This window comes from Mytilus trossulus, chromosome 14, assembly GCF_036588685.1.
Source record: "Mytilus trossulus isolate FHL-02 chromosome 14, PNRI_Mtr1.1.1.hap1, whole genome shotgun sequence".
Lineage (NCBI taxonomy): Eukaryota > Metazoa > Mollusca > Bivalvia > Mytilida > Mytilidae > Mytilus > Mytilus trossulus.
The window spans coordinates 7,258,390-7,273,366 of NC_086386.1; the positions used below are offsets into that span (position 1 = coordinate 7,258,390).

At 35.0% G+C, this 14,977-nt stretch overlaps 1 protein-coding gene across 1 annotated transcript in view; it reads left to right on the forward strand.

Moving 5' to 3' along the window:
• The first annotated feature begins 3,201 nt into the window (after window positions 1–3,201).
• The window catches only part of LOC134696964 (H(+)/Cl(-) exchange transporter 4-like), a 48,650-nt gene continuing 36,874 nt past the window's right edge, over window positions 3,202–14,977 (forward strand). Inside the window, exons 1-4 of the mRNA XM_063558932.1 lie at window positions 3,202–3,223; window positions 3,441–3,508; window positions 3,786–3,968; window positions 5,221–5,310. Of these exons, the coding sequence (XP_063415002.1) occupies window positions 3,202–3,223; window positions 3,441–3,508; window positions 3,786–3,968; window positions 5,221–5,310 (363 nt within the window). The remainder of the gene's footprint in view (window positions 3,224–3,440; window positions 3,509–3,785; window positions 3,969–5,220; window positions 5,311–14,977) is intronic.

The window sequence follows — 14,977 nt, forward strand, 5'->3', positions numbered from 1 at the left end:
TATACAGTTATACAAGTATTTTTTTCCAAAGCTGATATGAAACCAGTTGAAGTTTGTATGGAACCTTTAACAGTAACACTAACAGTATGATAATTTGACGCTTAATCCAAGAACAACGACGTACTTTCTTTTCCAAAGTTATAATTACTGCTATTTTTGCTAACCCAGGATTATGATTCAGTCCTATCTGTACACCATTGGTAGATCACAATGCTGAATTATATCAATCTTAACCAAGGGCTGCCATTCAGTGTGAAGGTGGTTAAATATGTTGTGTGTAGTGTTTACACATTTTAGAAGCAGAAAATGAAAATTTGGGTTGACATTCCAACATTTGTTCAGGAAACATCCCAAGGAACTTTGACTAGTGTATTAAGCTGTAAAGATTATCGCTAAATATTGTCGTATGTTTTGTGGGTAAAGATTTGCTGCACAATTTACATGTGGCAATTGTTCATTTACAATTTCTACGTTTCCACGTGATCATCTTCAAGGTGTTTGTGATTGCTTGTAGCCAGTTACAACTGCGACTAATGCAAATCATTACCTTGTGGATCTGCACCTCAATCTTAATCTGTCACAGGTGGAGAGGAGAAATCTGGATGGTAACCCCATAGCTAGTGAATATGAAATACTCTAATGTTTAAAATAAACAGAATACAATAATGTGAATATTAGCCAATGAGAAACATTCTTTTGATGTCTGTTACAACAAATATTAGCATTGCAAAACATAGCGTTTGTTCATCTTGAAATATTAATGATTTTATCTTATAAATATTTGACAAAGTTCTTCTGAATTTATAGATTATCTTTGATTATCTCAACAAAATTGATTATCTCGCTTGAGGTGGTACGGTGAAAGCGAGAAAAGCAATAGAGTTGAGATGACCAATGATAATGTGTTTTATAGTTATTTTACTTATGACCAAGTTGTCAACTTCATGTCAATTTTAATTAGCAACGGCACGTGCCCTGCTTAGTTTTTAGAGATAATTTTCATATTACTCGACTCTGCTGAGAAGAAAAATTATCAGACAATAAGATGAAAGGAAAATTCCGTAAAATACCGATAATGCAAAACATATCTATTTTCCAAATTAAAACAAAATAGAGTGGATTTATTAATCGTCGATATTTAGGAAAGTTGACATTATTGACAAAGTCAGTAGGAATGATGTTAGCGTATCAGCTGGATTAAGTCTTGGTAAAGAAGGACCATTTGTACATGTTGCTGCATGCTGTGGCAATATATTTTCTTATTTATTCCCTAAATATGGCTCCAATGAAGCTAAGAAAAGGAAGGGAAATCAAACATATTTGTTGTTTTTGAACATTTTATATTTTTAAAGAATTGAAAGCTTTTTGTTTACCTTATCTGCATCAATTGAAAAGTGGCGGCAATATTGCATTAACATTGTTGTTTCATCTGTTCTTCAGTAATTCATCCATATCGTCTCTAGTCTACATCAGCGCCTTTCCAATTTATTTGTTGTACACAAATATCTGTCAAACTTTTCTCAGGTAGGTGTATCATGACATCACATGTATTCTTCTTGTAATTTGATTAGGTTTTAAAATAAACATTGTCAAATTAACTACTAGTATGCTTAATTATTTGTTTAGGTCGGACTTACTTTAATAATTTAGTCCCTCCTATAAGCAATCTTTTTTTTCTATTTATGAGGGCCCAAATTCCTATTGCTCTTTAAACTGGTCATGAATCCTGGATATGTTAGGTGCCATGTGGAAAAAGTGAACAATCAAAAGTCAGCTCAATTTCATTAAAATGGGGAAACCTTGTGCTCATGCCAAATGATATATTGATCATTTTTCATTGTTTGTGCTTTCTGGAATCAATATAGTGAATGAAAATGATCTGACAATAATAATTGAGCTCTTCATGTTACAGCCAGATGTACATTTCATTTAACAAAATGTGGTTTCAATCATCAGTGGGGTGTCTAGTTTAAAAAATGTGTCCGCTGACCCGCCCTAACAACCAAGATGGCCATCATGGCTAAAAATAGAACATAGGGGTAAAATGTAGATTTTGGCTTATATCTCTGAAACCAAAGAATTTAGAGCAAATCTGACAAGGAGTAATATTGTTAATCAGGTCAAGATCTATCTGCCCTAAAATTTTCAGTTGAATCACTTAACCCGTTGTTGGGTTGCTGCCCCTGAATTGGTAATTTAAGGAAATTTTGCTGAGTTAAAGGGCCAAGTGAGCTCTTCTCATCACTTTGCGTACGTCGTCGTCTGTCGTCGTCCTGAGTCAGGCGTTAACTTTTACAAAAATCTTCTCCTCTGAAACTGTTGGGCCAAATTTAACCAAACTTGGCCACAATCATCATTGGGGTATCTAGTTCAAAAATTGTGTCCCGTGACCCGGCCAACCAACCAAGATGGCCGCGATGGCTAAAAATAGAACATAGGGGTAAAATGAAGATTTTGGCTTATAACTCAAACACCAAAGCATTTAGAGCAAATCGGACAATAGGTACAATTGGTTTATCAGGTCAATATCTATCTGATGCAATATTTTCACATGAATTGTACAACTGGCTGTTAGGTTGCTGCCCCTGAATTGGTAATTTTAAGGAAATTTTGCCGTTTTTGGTTATTATCTTGAATATTATTATAGATAGAGATAAACTGTAAACAGCAATAATTTACAGCAAAGTAAGACCTAAAAATATTCAACATGACCAAAATATTTAATTGACCCTCTAAGGAGTTATTGCCTTTATAGTCAATTTTTAACAATTTTCATATAATTTGTAAATTTTTGCTAACAATTTTCACTGAAAAAAACTGGCCCAATCACTAAAGATAGAGATAATTGTAAGCAGCAAGAATGTTCAGTAAAGTAAGATATACAAACATATCACCATCACCAAAACACCATTTTGTCATGAATCCATCTGTGTCCTTAGTGGAATATTCGCATAGACCAAGGTGAGCGACACTGGCTCTTTTGAGCCTCTAGTTTGCTATTATCTTGAATATTATTATAGATAGAAAATAAAAAGTAAACAGCAATTATGTACAGCAAAGAAAGACCTAAAATAAGTCAACATGACCAAAATGATCAATTGACCCCCAAAGGAGTTATTGTCCCTTAAAGTAAATTTTTAACAATTTTCATAAAATTTGTAATTTTTTACTGTCATTTTCCACTGAAACTACTGGCCCAAGATGATTATGGATAGAGATAATTGTAAGCAGCAAGAATGTTCAGTACCAACACATCACCAGCACCAAAACACATTTTTTTCATGCATCCATCTGCGTCAAATGCGCACATGTTCAGCACTTTGACAAGCCTATCTAATTTACATTTTGTTTTATGATATAATCATGGAACAAATGCAATTTGTGTTCTTACTGATATGATATATTTAAAGCTACTACTTTTTTGTAGATATAATCAGCAGCTGCGGCAGCTGGAGTCAGTGTGGCGTTTGGTGCACCTATAGGTGGAGTATTGTTTAGTTTAGAGGAAGTAAGTTTCTTAGTTTCCTTAATTTTCAAGGCATCAAACAAGAAATAGGTTATTGAAAAAAAAAATTATATTCAATTGTTTGTTTTATTCTGAGGTAAACTAACAGAAGTAATATGATACCAAAATATTGGGTACTGTAAACTTATGAATTTTTTAAAAGTTGTAATATTTTTAATATATAGACTATCCATGGCATAAGACTAAAACTCCCATTCTAAATCTTTTAATCATTGTTTGTTTGTATATTTTAAATGTTGATTCTAAGTTGTTTTTGTAGGTTAGTTACTATTTTCCATTGAAGACCCTGTGGAGATCATTTTTCTGTGCATTAGCAGCTGCATTTGTACTGAGATCTATTAATCCATTTGGCAATGATCATCTTGTGATGTTTTATGTAGAATATAATGAACCCTGGTACTTACAGGAACTAATACCATTTATATTCCTAGGGGCATTAGGGGTGAGTACTTACAGGGATGTATACCATTTATATTCCATGGGGCATTAGGGGTGAGTACTTACAGGAACTTATACCATTTATATTCATAGGGGCATTAGGGATGATTACGTTGTTGATATTCCTAGGAGCATAAGGGGTGAATACAGACATTTGTAATCCAGGTGCATTAAAAATGTATATGTACAGGAACTATGATAGAAAATAGATTTTTTGTCCAATATCTTGAATAAGAAAGAAGATGTGGTATGATTGCCAATGAGACAACTCTCCACAAGATACCAAATGACACAGAAATAGACAACTGTAGGTCACCATAAGGCCTTCAACAATGAATAAAGCTCATACTGCACAGTCAGCTATAAAAGGCTCTGAAATGACAATGTAAAACAATTCAAATGGGAAAACCAACCAAAACAAATATGTAACACTTAAACAAACGACAACCACTGCATAACAGGCTCTCCTTTGTCACCATTTGCGAGTATGGTCTCGAGGAAACTATGATAATTCGCTGACCCGTATTAAGAGAGAGCCATATATCTTGCACGTTAAAGACACCCTTGTAGATTTCAAAAAAAGAGCAGGCTAATGCTGCTACAATGCAGCACTCTCACCCGCAAAGTGGAAAGGGATAAATATAAGTTGCAAAACTTGTTTCCCAATCTACTATAAATAAATATGTTTAAACTAGGCTCCTGATCAAAAACAGGGACATACGTACAGAATGTGGCAGGGTTAAACATTTCAGCGAAATCCAAACACTTCCCCTAATCTGGGACAGTGGTTTTAAAGTACAACATAAGATCAAACTATAAAAATCAGTTCAAAAGGCTTAACTCATCAGATGGATACAAATAGAAATTCTTCTAACAAAAACAGAGTGGATGTGGACAGGTACATCCCAAAAACAAAAAGATACCAAGTACAGATCTGAGAAAACTCACAGTTACTGTCAGCTAGTTCATAGCCAATAACAACTAATAAAAAAAAAACATGTTTCTAAGAAACAAGCCATTAGTTTGACAACTTGTTTTAAGTTCAAACCAGTCAACCCCAAGGATTCATTAATCTATTGATCTGTGCTCCAATAGCTTTTGGCATACACGAGTTATAGACTTGGATGTCAGAACAAGATCTTAGATAAGTCTTTACATGTTTATACTTAATTTTGACAGATTATTCTATTTTGATTTCTGTTATCAATGTGAGCTGTAGCATTGCAACAAAACCAATAACATATGCTATCTTTCAGGGTTTATATGGAAGTTTTTTTAATAAAATGAATATTGCCTGGTGTAGATATAGGAAGAATTCAAAGTTAGGACAATACCCAATAGTTGAGGTTAGTATATTGGAAGCTTTTACATTTTCCTGAAATTGCATAGAAAATGGGCTCATGACATCAAAAATACATTTATTGTATAGACATAAAAATAGCAGAGTGGCCATTAAGTTTTACCCATGTCTGTGTGTACCGGTAGTAACTTCCATAAGTCCCAAAATTGGTTTCTGTTGTCAAACAAATGTTAAGAAACTTATGCACAATGCTAATTGTCACAAAACACAGTTCAAATTTGAGTCTTGAAGAGGTAATTTTTACTGTTCTAGATGCCTCTTTACAATTGGAAAAATTGCTGATTTTTTTATTTCCATTCTCTAACTTAAGTTTGCCTCAAACAAATATTATAAAAATTATACAAAAACGCTTATTACTGTAAATTGGATTATTTTGGTTGTCAGTGGGAAAGGCAGATGGCAGTTAGGTCCGCTGCTGTATGCCCTGAGGTAATCGGTGCCCTCAGGTAATCGTGGCAATAGTGCCCATATGCGTAGTAATAACATGATCTAAAAATAGAATAAACTAAAAATACATCATTGTACTTTCTATTTCGACTGACAGTATATGTGCGTAAAATAGGAGAAAACAGGAACACATACATTTTTTTACAATAAGTTACGACAAATAATTCACGAAAAAAATCCAAATATTTGGTTTATTTGTGATCATTGCAACGTGAACAGATATTTATTTAGTGAAACGTAAATGACTTAAAATAATTAAAAAGAAAACACTTTTTGAATGGCGATTTAAACTTTTATAATAATAGTTGTCAAAAACTGGTTTCATAGAGATTTATGTAAATAAATGTATATACACATGCCTAAGACTGCAAACATTTGATTTTCGGGGGGCGGGGGGGGGCTATGGATTTTTTTTCCTTCGGCGAAAGACAATATTTTTTGGAGACAGGTCGAAAACATTTTTTTCTTTCATTTCAATTTTAGCATTACATATAGTGGCAGAACAATTTGAAACAAACTTTAAAAAAACAACACCATAGCCCCCCTCCCCTGAAAATGAAATGATTGCTGCCTAAGTTTCGTGAATGTCCTGTTGAAACTTTGACTATCATTGTGTTTGGTAATATATGACACTTACATATGGACAGATTACGCATATATTGATTTTGGTTACCTCTTTATTTGGAACATAAGTAGAAAATGATAACATTTAATAGATAGGTTATTAAAATCCGTCCATCTTGTTCGACTGCATGAGGGGCAGTGGCAGATCCGTTCATTTTTTTTAAAGGGGGAGTCCCCAATCCAGGACATAAGGAGGGGGTTCCAAATATACGTTCCCATTCAAATGCATTGATCTCCAAAAAAAAGGGTTCCTATCCCCAGAACACCCCTGGACCCGCCACTGAGCTGTTACAAAACTGTCACGGCATTATTTGAATTTAAGTGTACTGCATGCATCTTGCACTGTAAGATTAGCATTAAAACCAATGCAAAATTGTTAAATAATTACCACTTTCGTTGGTTTTTTCTTATCTTTGTTTGAAATGTATTTTATTTAAAGCTTCTTTGTGTACCATTCTTTGTTTATTCGAAAGGGGTAGTAGATATATATATATATATATATACAATTAAAATAGAAGAACCTAGATAACGATATGTATGCGTTCAATAATGATACATATAAAAAAGAAGCTGTGGTATAAATTCCAATGAGACAACTGTCCACAAAAGCACACAGAAATTAACAACTGAAGGTCACCGTACGGCCTTCAACAATGAGCAAAGTCCATATCGCATTGTCATCTATAAAAGGTTCAGATATAACAATGAAATCCAATTCAAACGAGAAAACTAACGGCCTTAATTATATAAAACAAATGAACAAAAACAAATATGTAGCACATACTAGTAAACAAACGACAACCACTGAATTACAGGCTCCTGACTTGGGGCAGGCACATACGGTTTTTTTTCTCATAAAAGTTGTACAAACAATCGATATGTGAAAAGTATTCCATCAATTATATCAAAGTATAAATAATCATAAATCTTTATCATTTAAGCAAAGCATACATTTATAGATCCGTATTTTATTCGATTGGTTTTAACATAGTTAATAATATATGACACTAACATATGGACAGATTACGCATATATTGATTTTGGTTACTTCTTTTAAAGTAACATAAGTAGAAAATGATAACATTTAATAGATAGGTTATTGAAAATCAGTCCATCTTGTCCGACTGCATGAGGGGCAGTGGCGGATCTATCCATTTAAAAAAAAGAGGGTTCCCAATCCAGGACACAAGTAGGGGGTTCCAACTATATGTTTCCATTCAAATGCATTGATCTCCAAAAAAAAAGTTTCCTATACCCAGAACACCCCTGGACCCGCCACTGTCTATTGTTCAACTACTAAATTGTCTGTTTTACTTACTAGTACACTTGGTACAATAAAAAACCTGATAATAAATTGTTCAAATAAGGCCTTTGAAAATAGTGGAATTAATTACTTTTGGAGTGTCAAAAACTCGTTGGAAGTACTTGATAAATTGCATGCATATATTGGTGATTTTAAATCTGTTCAAAGTTTTTAATTTTTCTACCCTATATACCACTTTGCTGCCCTCATATTCTTATTAAGAAAAAATTCACATCCCTAATTAACTGGGCATTTAAAAAGTCTGAATGCGAGTACATATGTTCAATTTCTTTGCGATCATTTTTCAGTAGCAATAAACAAAATAACTATATCAATTGGACATGCTTTGATACTATTTATGCGCTTGAATTTTTATTTGATAACATTTGTGCTCGCTTTAGAGATTCCGTATATCGTCAAGTTATTGGAATTCCAATGGGGACTAACTGTGAACCAATTATTGCAGACCTGTTTTTGTATTGTTATGAGTTACAATTTATGACTTAAATTAGCAAAGACCCATCAAAACAATATTTGATACGAAAATTTAACAATACTTTTAGATATTTGGATGATTTATTGGCTCTCAATAATAACGACTTCCGTATGTATACTAAAGAAATTTATCCTGTAGAATTTACTTTAATTAAAGCTAATGATAACAATGACCACTGCCCTTTCCTCGATCTTGATATCTATATCATAAACGGGAAGATTAATACAAAAATTGTTGCTAAAAGAGATGTTTTTTCATTTCCTATTGTTAATTATCCATTTGTAGATGGTGACGTTCCCTTGTCATATCATCTTATGGTGTTTATATATCTCAACTTGTACGATTCTCTCGTGTATGTAACAACGTATTAGATTTTAGCGAGAGAAATTTATGTATTACTAAAAAAATTATTACACCAGGGTGTTCGATATCACAAACTGGTCAAAACATTTACTAGATTTTATCATCGGTATAAGGAAATAATTCGTAAATATAACTCAAATTGCAGACATCTTATACGTTCAGGTATTTCACATTCAATTTTTTATGAAAAAAAAAATGTCAGTATTCTCCTCAGAAACTAACAAAACCTTTAAATAGACTTATTGAAAAGGGATATAGTTATGATATTGTTGTCAGGTCATTAAAGAAGGCATATTTTGGCTTTAATATTGATTCACTGATAGAGTCTTTGAATCGGAACTAAACACATCTATGTTCTTTTTATATATTTTATGATAGTATGATACTAAACCCCTAACGGGAGCGATTGTGCCTGATATTCATTTGATGAACACATAATCTTTCAATCAGTTTTTTTAGGTCTGGAGCTGGCATGTAAGTTAACTGCTAGTAGTCTGTTGTTATTTATGTACTATTGTCATTTTTTTTTTTTTTGTTACATCTGTTAATTTGACATCGGACTCGGACTTCTCTTGAACTGAATTATAAAGTGCGTATTGTTATGCTTTTACTTTTCTACACTGGCTAGATGTATAGGGGGAGGGTTGAGATATCATAAACATGTTTAACCCCGCCGCAATTTTGCGCATGTCCCAAGTCAGGAGCCTCTGGCCTTTGTTAGGCTTGTATGATTTTAAATTTTAGTTTCTAGTGTATAATTCGGAGATTAGTATGACGTCCATTATCACTGAACTAATTATGCATATTTTTAGTCTAACTAATGTCATTTCTTAACTACTGTATATAAATATGTAACCTCAGAATACCTCTGTATGTTAGAATATGGTGAGGTTACCTAAGGTCACAACTTCATGGTCATTGTACCAGCTGCATGTTACCACAGATAAACTTTGCAAAACGCTAACTTTCTACAAACCTCAGGTTACCACAATTGAATGTTCATAACTCCCTTCGTCAGCTTAGTCAGTCCAGATTACATCTATGTTCTTTTTTTTACGGACAGGCTACCTCAGGTCATCTGTAAATTACTGTACACGACCAGGTTACCTCAGGTCATCTGTAAATTACTGTACATCACAAGGTTACCTCAGGTCATATGTAAATTACTATACATGACCAGGTTACCTCAGGGAACTACTGTACTACTGTGCATGGTAAGGGTACCTCAGGGAACCATGGTACTACTGTTCATGGTCGTGTCCCTTCAAGGAACCATTGTTCTACTGTGCATGGTCGGGTTACCTCAGGGATCCATTGTACTACTGTGCATGGTCATGTTACCGAGGGATCCATTGCACTACTGTGCATGGTCAGGTTACCTCAGGGAACCACTGTACTACTGTGTATGGTCAGGTTACCTCAGGGAACCATTGTACTTCTGTGCATTGTCATGTCTCCTCAGGGAACCACTCTACTACTGTGCATGGTCAGGTACCTCAGGGAATCATTATACTACTCTGCATTGTCAGGTTTCCTTAGGAAACCATTTTTCTACTGTGCATGGTTATTTAACCTCATGGAACTATTGTACCACTGTGCATTGTCATGTAACCTCAGAGAACCATTGTACTACTGTGCATGGTTAGGTTACCTCAGGAAACCATTGTAATACTATGCATTGTCAGGTTACTCAGGGAACCACTGTTCAACTATGCATTGTCAGGTTACTCAGGGAACCACTGTTCAACTATGCATGGCCAGGTAACCTCAGGAAAGTATTGTACTACTGTGCATTGCCAGGTTACCTCAGGGAACCATTGTACTACTGTGCATGGTAGGTTTATCTCAGGGAACCATTGTACTACTGTGCATGGTCAGGTTACCTCAGGGAACCATTTTACTACTGTGCCAGGTCAGGTTACCTCAGGGAACCATTGTACTTCTGTGTATGGCCATGTTACCTTAGGAAATCATTGTACTACTGTGCATGGTCATGTTACTACAAGGAATTACTTTACTACTGTGCATGGTCATGTTACCTCAGGGAATAACTGTACAACTGGGCATGGTCAGATAACCTCAGGAAAGCATTGTACTACTGTACAGGGAACCTTTGTACTATTGTGCATGGTCAAGTCTCCTCAGAGAATCATTGTACTACTGTGCATGGTCATGTTACATCAGGTAACCACTATTCAACTGGGCATTGTCAGGTACCCTCAGGGAACGAACTATTGTACTATTGTGCATGTTCAAGTCTCCTCAGGGAAACGTTGTTCTACTGTGCATGGTCATGGTACCTCAGGGAACCATTGTACTGTTGTGTATTGTGAGTTTACCTCAAGGAATCGTTGTACTACTGTGCATGGTCAGGTTACCTCAGGGAACCATTGCACTACTGTGCATGGTCAGGTATCTTCAGGGAACCATTGTACTACTGTGCATGGTCAGGTTATCGATGGAACCATTTTACTACTGTGCATGGTCAGGTTACCTCAGGGAACCATTGTACTTCTGTGTATGGTCATGTTACCTTAGGAAATCATTGTACTACTGTGCATGGCCAGGTTACCTCAGGACACCATTCATATACTGTGCATTGTTATGTTACCTCAGGGAACCATTGTACTACTGTGCATGGTCAGGTTTTCCCCAGGGAACCATTGTACTACTGTACATGGTCAGATTACTTCAGGGAACCATTGTACTTCTGTGCATGGTCAAGTTTTCTCAGGGAACCATTGAACTACAGTGTATGGTCAGGTTACCTCAGGGAACCATTGTACTACTGTGCATGATCAGGTTACCTCAGGGAACCACTGTACAACTGGGCATGGTCAGGTTACCTCATGGAACCATTGTACTACTGTGCATGGTCAGGTTACCTCAGGGAACCACTGTACAACTGGGCATGGTCAGGTAACCCCAGGGAACCATTATACTGATCTGCAGGGAACCATTGTACTGTGTATGGTCAGGTAACTTAAGTGAACCATTGTACTACTGTGCATAGAAGGTAACTTCAGGGAATCATTGTACTACTGTGCATGGTCATGTTACATCAGGTAACCACTATACAGCTGGGCATTGTCAGGTAACCTCAGGGAACTATTGTACTATTGTGCATGTTCAAGTCTCCTCAGGGAAACGTTGTTCTACTGTGCATGGTCATGGTACCTCAGGGAACCATTGTACTGTTGTGTATTGTGAGTTTACCTCAAGGAATCGTTGTACTACTGTGCATGGTCAGGTTACCTCAGGGAACCATTGCACTACTGTGCATGGTCAGGTATCTTCAGGGAACCATTGTACTACTGTGCATGGTAGGTAACCTCAGGGAATCATTGTACTACTCTGCATGGTCAGGTTACTTCAGGGAACAATTGTACTACTGTGCATGGTAAGTAATTAGGGAATCATTGCACTACCGTGCATGATCAGGTTACTTCAGGGAACCATTGAACTACTGTACATGGTCATGTTACCTCAGGGAACCATTGTACTACTGTGCATGGTCAGTTCATCTCAGGGAACCATTGTACTACTGTGCATGGTCAGGTTACCGATGGAACCATTGTTCTTCTGTGCATGGTCAGGTTACCTCATGGAACCATTGTGCTTCTGTGCATGGTCATGTTACCTCAGGAAACCACTGTGCTACTGTGCATGGCCAGGTTACCTCAGGACACCATTCATATACTGTGCATTGTTATGTTACCTCAGGGAACCATTGTACTACTGTGCATGGTCAGGTTTTCCCCAGGGAACCATTGTACTACTGTACATGGTCAGATTACTTCAGGGAACCATTGTACTTCTGTGCATGGTCAAGTTTTCTCAGGGAACCATTGAACTACAGTGCATGGTCAGGTTACCTCAGGGAACAATTGGACTACTGTGCCTGGTCAGATTACTTCAGGAACCATTGTACTAATGTGCATGGTAGGTTTCCTCTGGGAACCATTGCACTAATGTGCATGGTTAGGTTACCTCAGGGAACCACTGTACAACTGTGCATGGTCAGGTTACCTCAGGGAACCATTGTACTCTTGTGCATGGTCAGGTTACCTCAGTGAACCACTGTACAACTGTGCATGGTCAGGTTATTCATAAAGATAGACAAGAATGAGATTTACAGATAATTTTTTTCTGAACTCATTTTTTTCTGTTAGTTTAAAGGACTATAGTGAATGGAAACATAAATATAGACTTTTTAAAAAATCTTGCATCTTTTGGGGATATCATTCCAGGAAAATGGAAGGATATCATGTTTACTTGAAGTGGTGAGGTCTAGTAAAAATAGCAAACAGAAAGTAGAAAAAATGAGTTGACTTCAGGATTGCGTAACGTTTTATTCTTCGTGGCGAGACCCCCTTTTTTCAATTGAATCACAATTTCACTTTGGTACATACATGATAGGAAAATGATTTTTTTTCTAAGATCAGCTGTTTTGCATGTAAGCCTATGGAGCAGTCTATAACAAGACTGCAACCTTATGTTAATTTGATTTGAATCGATTATATTTGTTGTTATTTTTTGGGTTACCTGAGGTAATCCTGTTATGAAAGAATACTTCGTAGATACTTTCCTGGTATATGCATTTATGCTGTAATTACACAATTTCTTAATTTAAAAAGTAGGACTTCATAGATTTGTATTGTTTAAGCGATTATATGTAAATGTTACATGAGTTCACTTGAGTTAAATGGGTTGTATTTTGTTTCCTGTCATGAATGAATACTTCGTAGATACTTTGCTAGTCTTTACATTAATTGTAATAAACCAACTTATTAATTTTGAATGTAGGACTTCATTGAAGTTATATTGTTTATGGGATATATATGTAAAGGTGATCTCAAATAACTTCAGTTAAGTGAGTTATATTAGCAATTATATTTGGGGTTACCTCAGGTACCCCTGTTATGAAAGAATGTTATTAGATAGTTTGCTAGTGTAAACATTTATGTTGTAATCAATCAATTTCTTTATTTTACATTTAGGACTTCACAGATGTAAATTGCTTAAGCGATATTTAGAAAATGCGATCTGTCTTAACTCGATTTAAATGGATTATACTTGTAGCTATTTTATGGGTTACCTGAGGTAACCCTGTCATGACAGAATACTTAGTAGATACTTTGTTAGTATATGTATTTATGGTGTAATAAACCAACTTCTTCATTTTCAATGTAGGAATTCATTGAAGTTATATTGCTTATGTGATGTAAATGTAAAGGTGATCTGAATTAACTTGAGTTAAATTGGTTGTAATTGCTGTTATTGCTTGGGTTACCTCAGGTAACCCTGTTATGAAAAAAATATTAGTAGATACTTTGCTAGTGTATACATTTGTATTTTAATCACACAATTTCTTAATTTAAAAATGTAGGACTTCATAGATTTGTATTTTTTATTTGATGTTAATGTTATGGTTACCCGAGGTTATCCTGTCATGTAAGAATATTTTGTGGATAGTTTTCCAGAATATACATTTAAGTTGTAATAAACGATTTATTTTTTTATAAATTTGAACTTCATAGATGTGTATAGTTTATATGATATTTAGGAAAGGCAACTTAAGTTAACTTTATTTGAATTGATTATATTTACTGTTATTTTTGGGGTTACCTGAGGTAACCCTGTTATGAAAGAATACTTCGTAGATACTTTGCTGGTATATGCATTGATGTTGTAATTACACAATTTCTTAATTTAAAATATAGGACTTCATAGATTTGTATTGTTTATACGATGTATAGATATATGTTACCTGAGTAAACTTGAGTTAAAAGGGTTGTATTTGTTGTTATTATTAGGTTACCTGAGGTAACCCTGTCTCTCAGGTAACCTTGTAATGAATGAATTCTTCGTAGATACTTTGCTAGTGTTTACATTAATTGTAATGAACAATCTTCTTTATTTCAAATGTAGGACTTCATGAAAGTTGTATTGCTTATGCGATGTACATGTAAAGGTGAACTCAGTTAACTTCAGTTAAGTGGGTTATATTTGTTATTATGTCTGGGGTTACCCAAGGTACCCATGACATGAAGAATGCTTTTTAGAAAGTTTGCTATTGTAAACATTTATATTTCTTTGTTTTAAATGTAGGACTTCATATATGTGTATTGTTTATGTGATATACCGGAAAGGCGACTTAAGTTAACTTGATATGGATGGATAATACTTGTTGCTATTTTATGGGTTACCTGAGGTAACCCTGTCATGACAGTATACTTAGTAGATACTTTGCTAGTATATCCATTTATGGTGAAATAAATTATCTTCTTTATTTTTAATTTAGGAATTCATTAAAGTTATATTGTTTATGTGATGTATATGTAAAGGTGATCTAAATTACCTTGAGTTAAATAGTTTGTTTTTGCTGTTATTGCTTGGGTTACCTCAGGTAACCCTGTT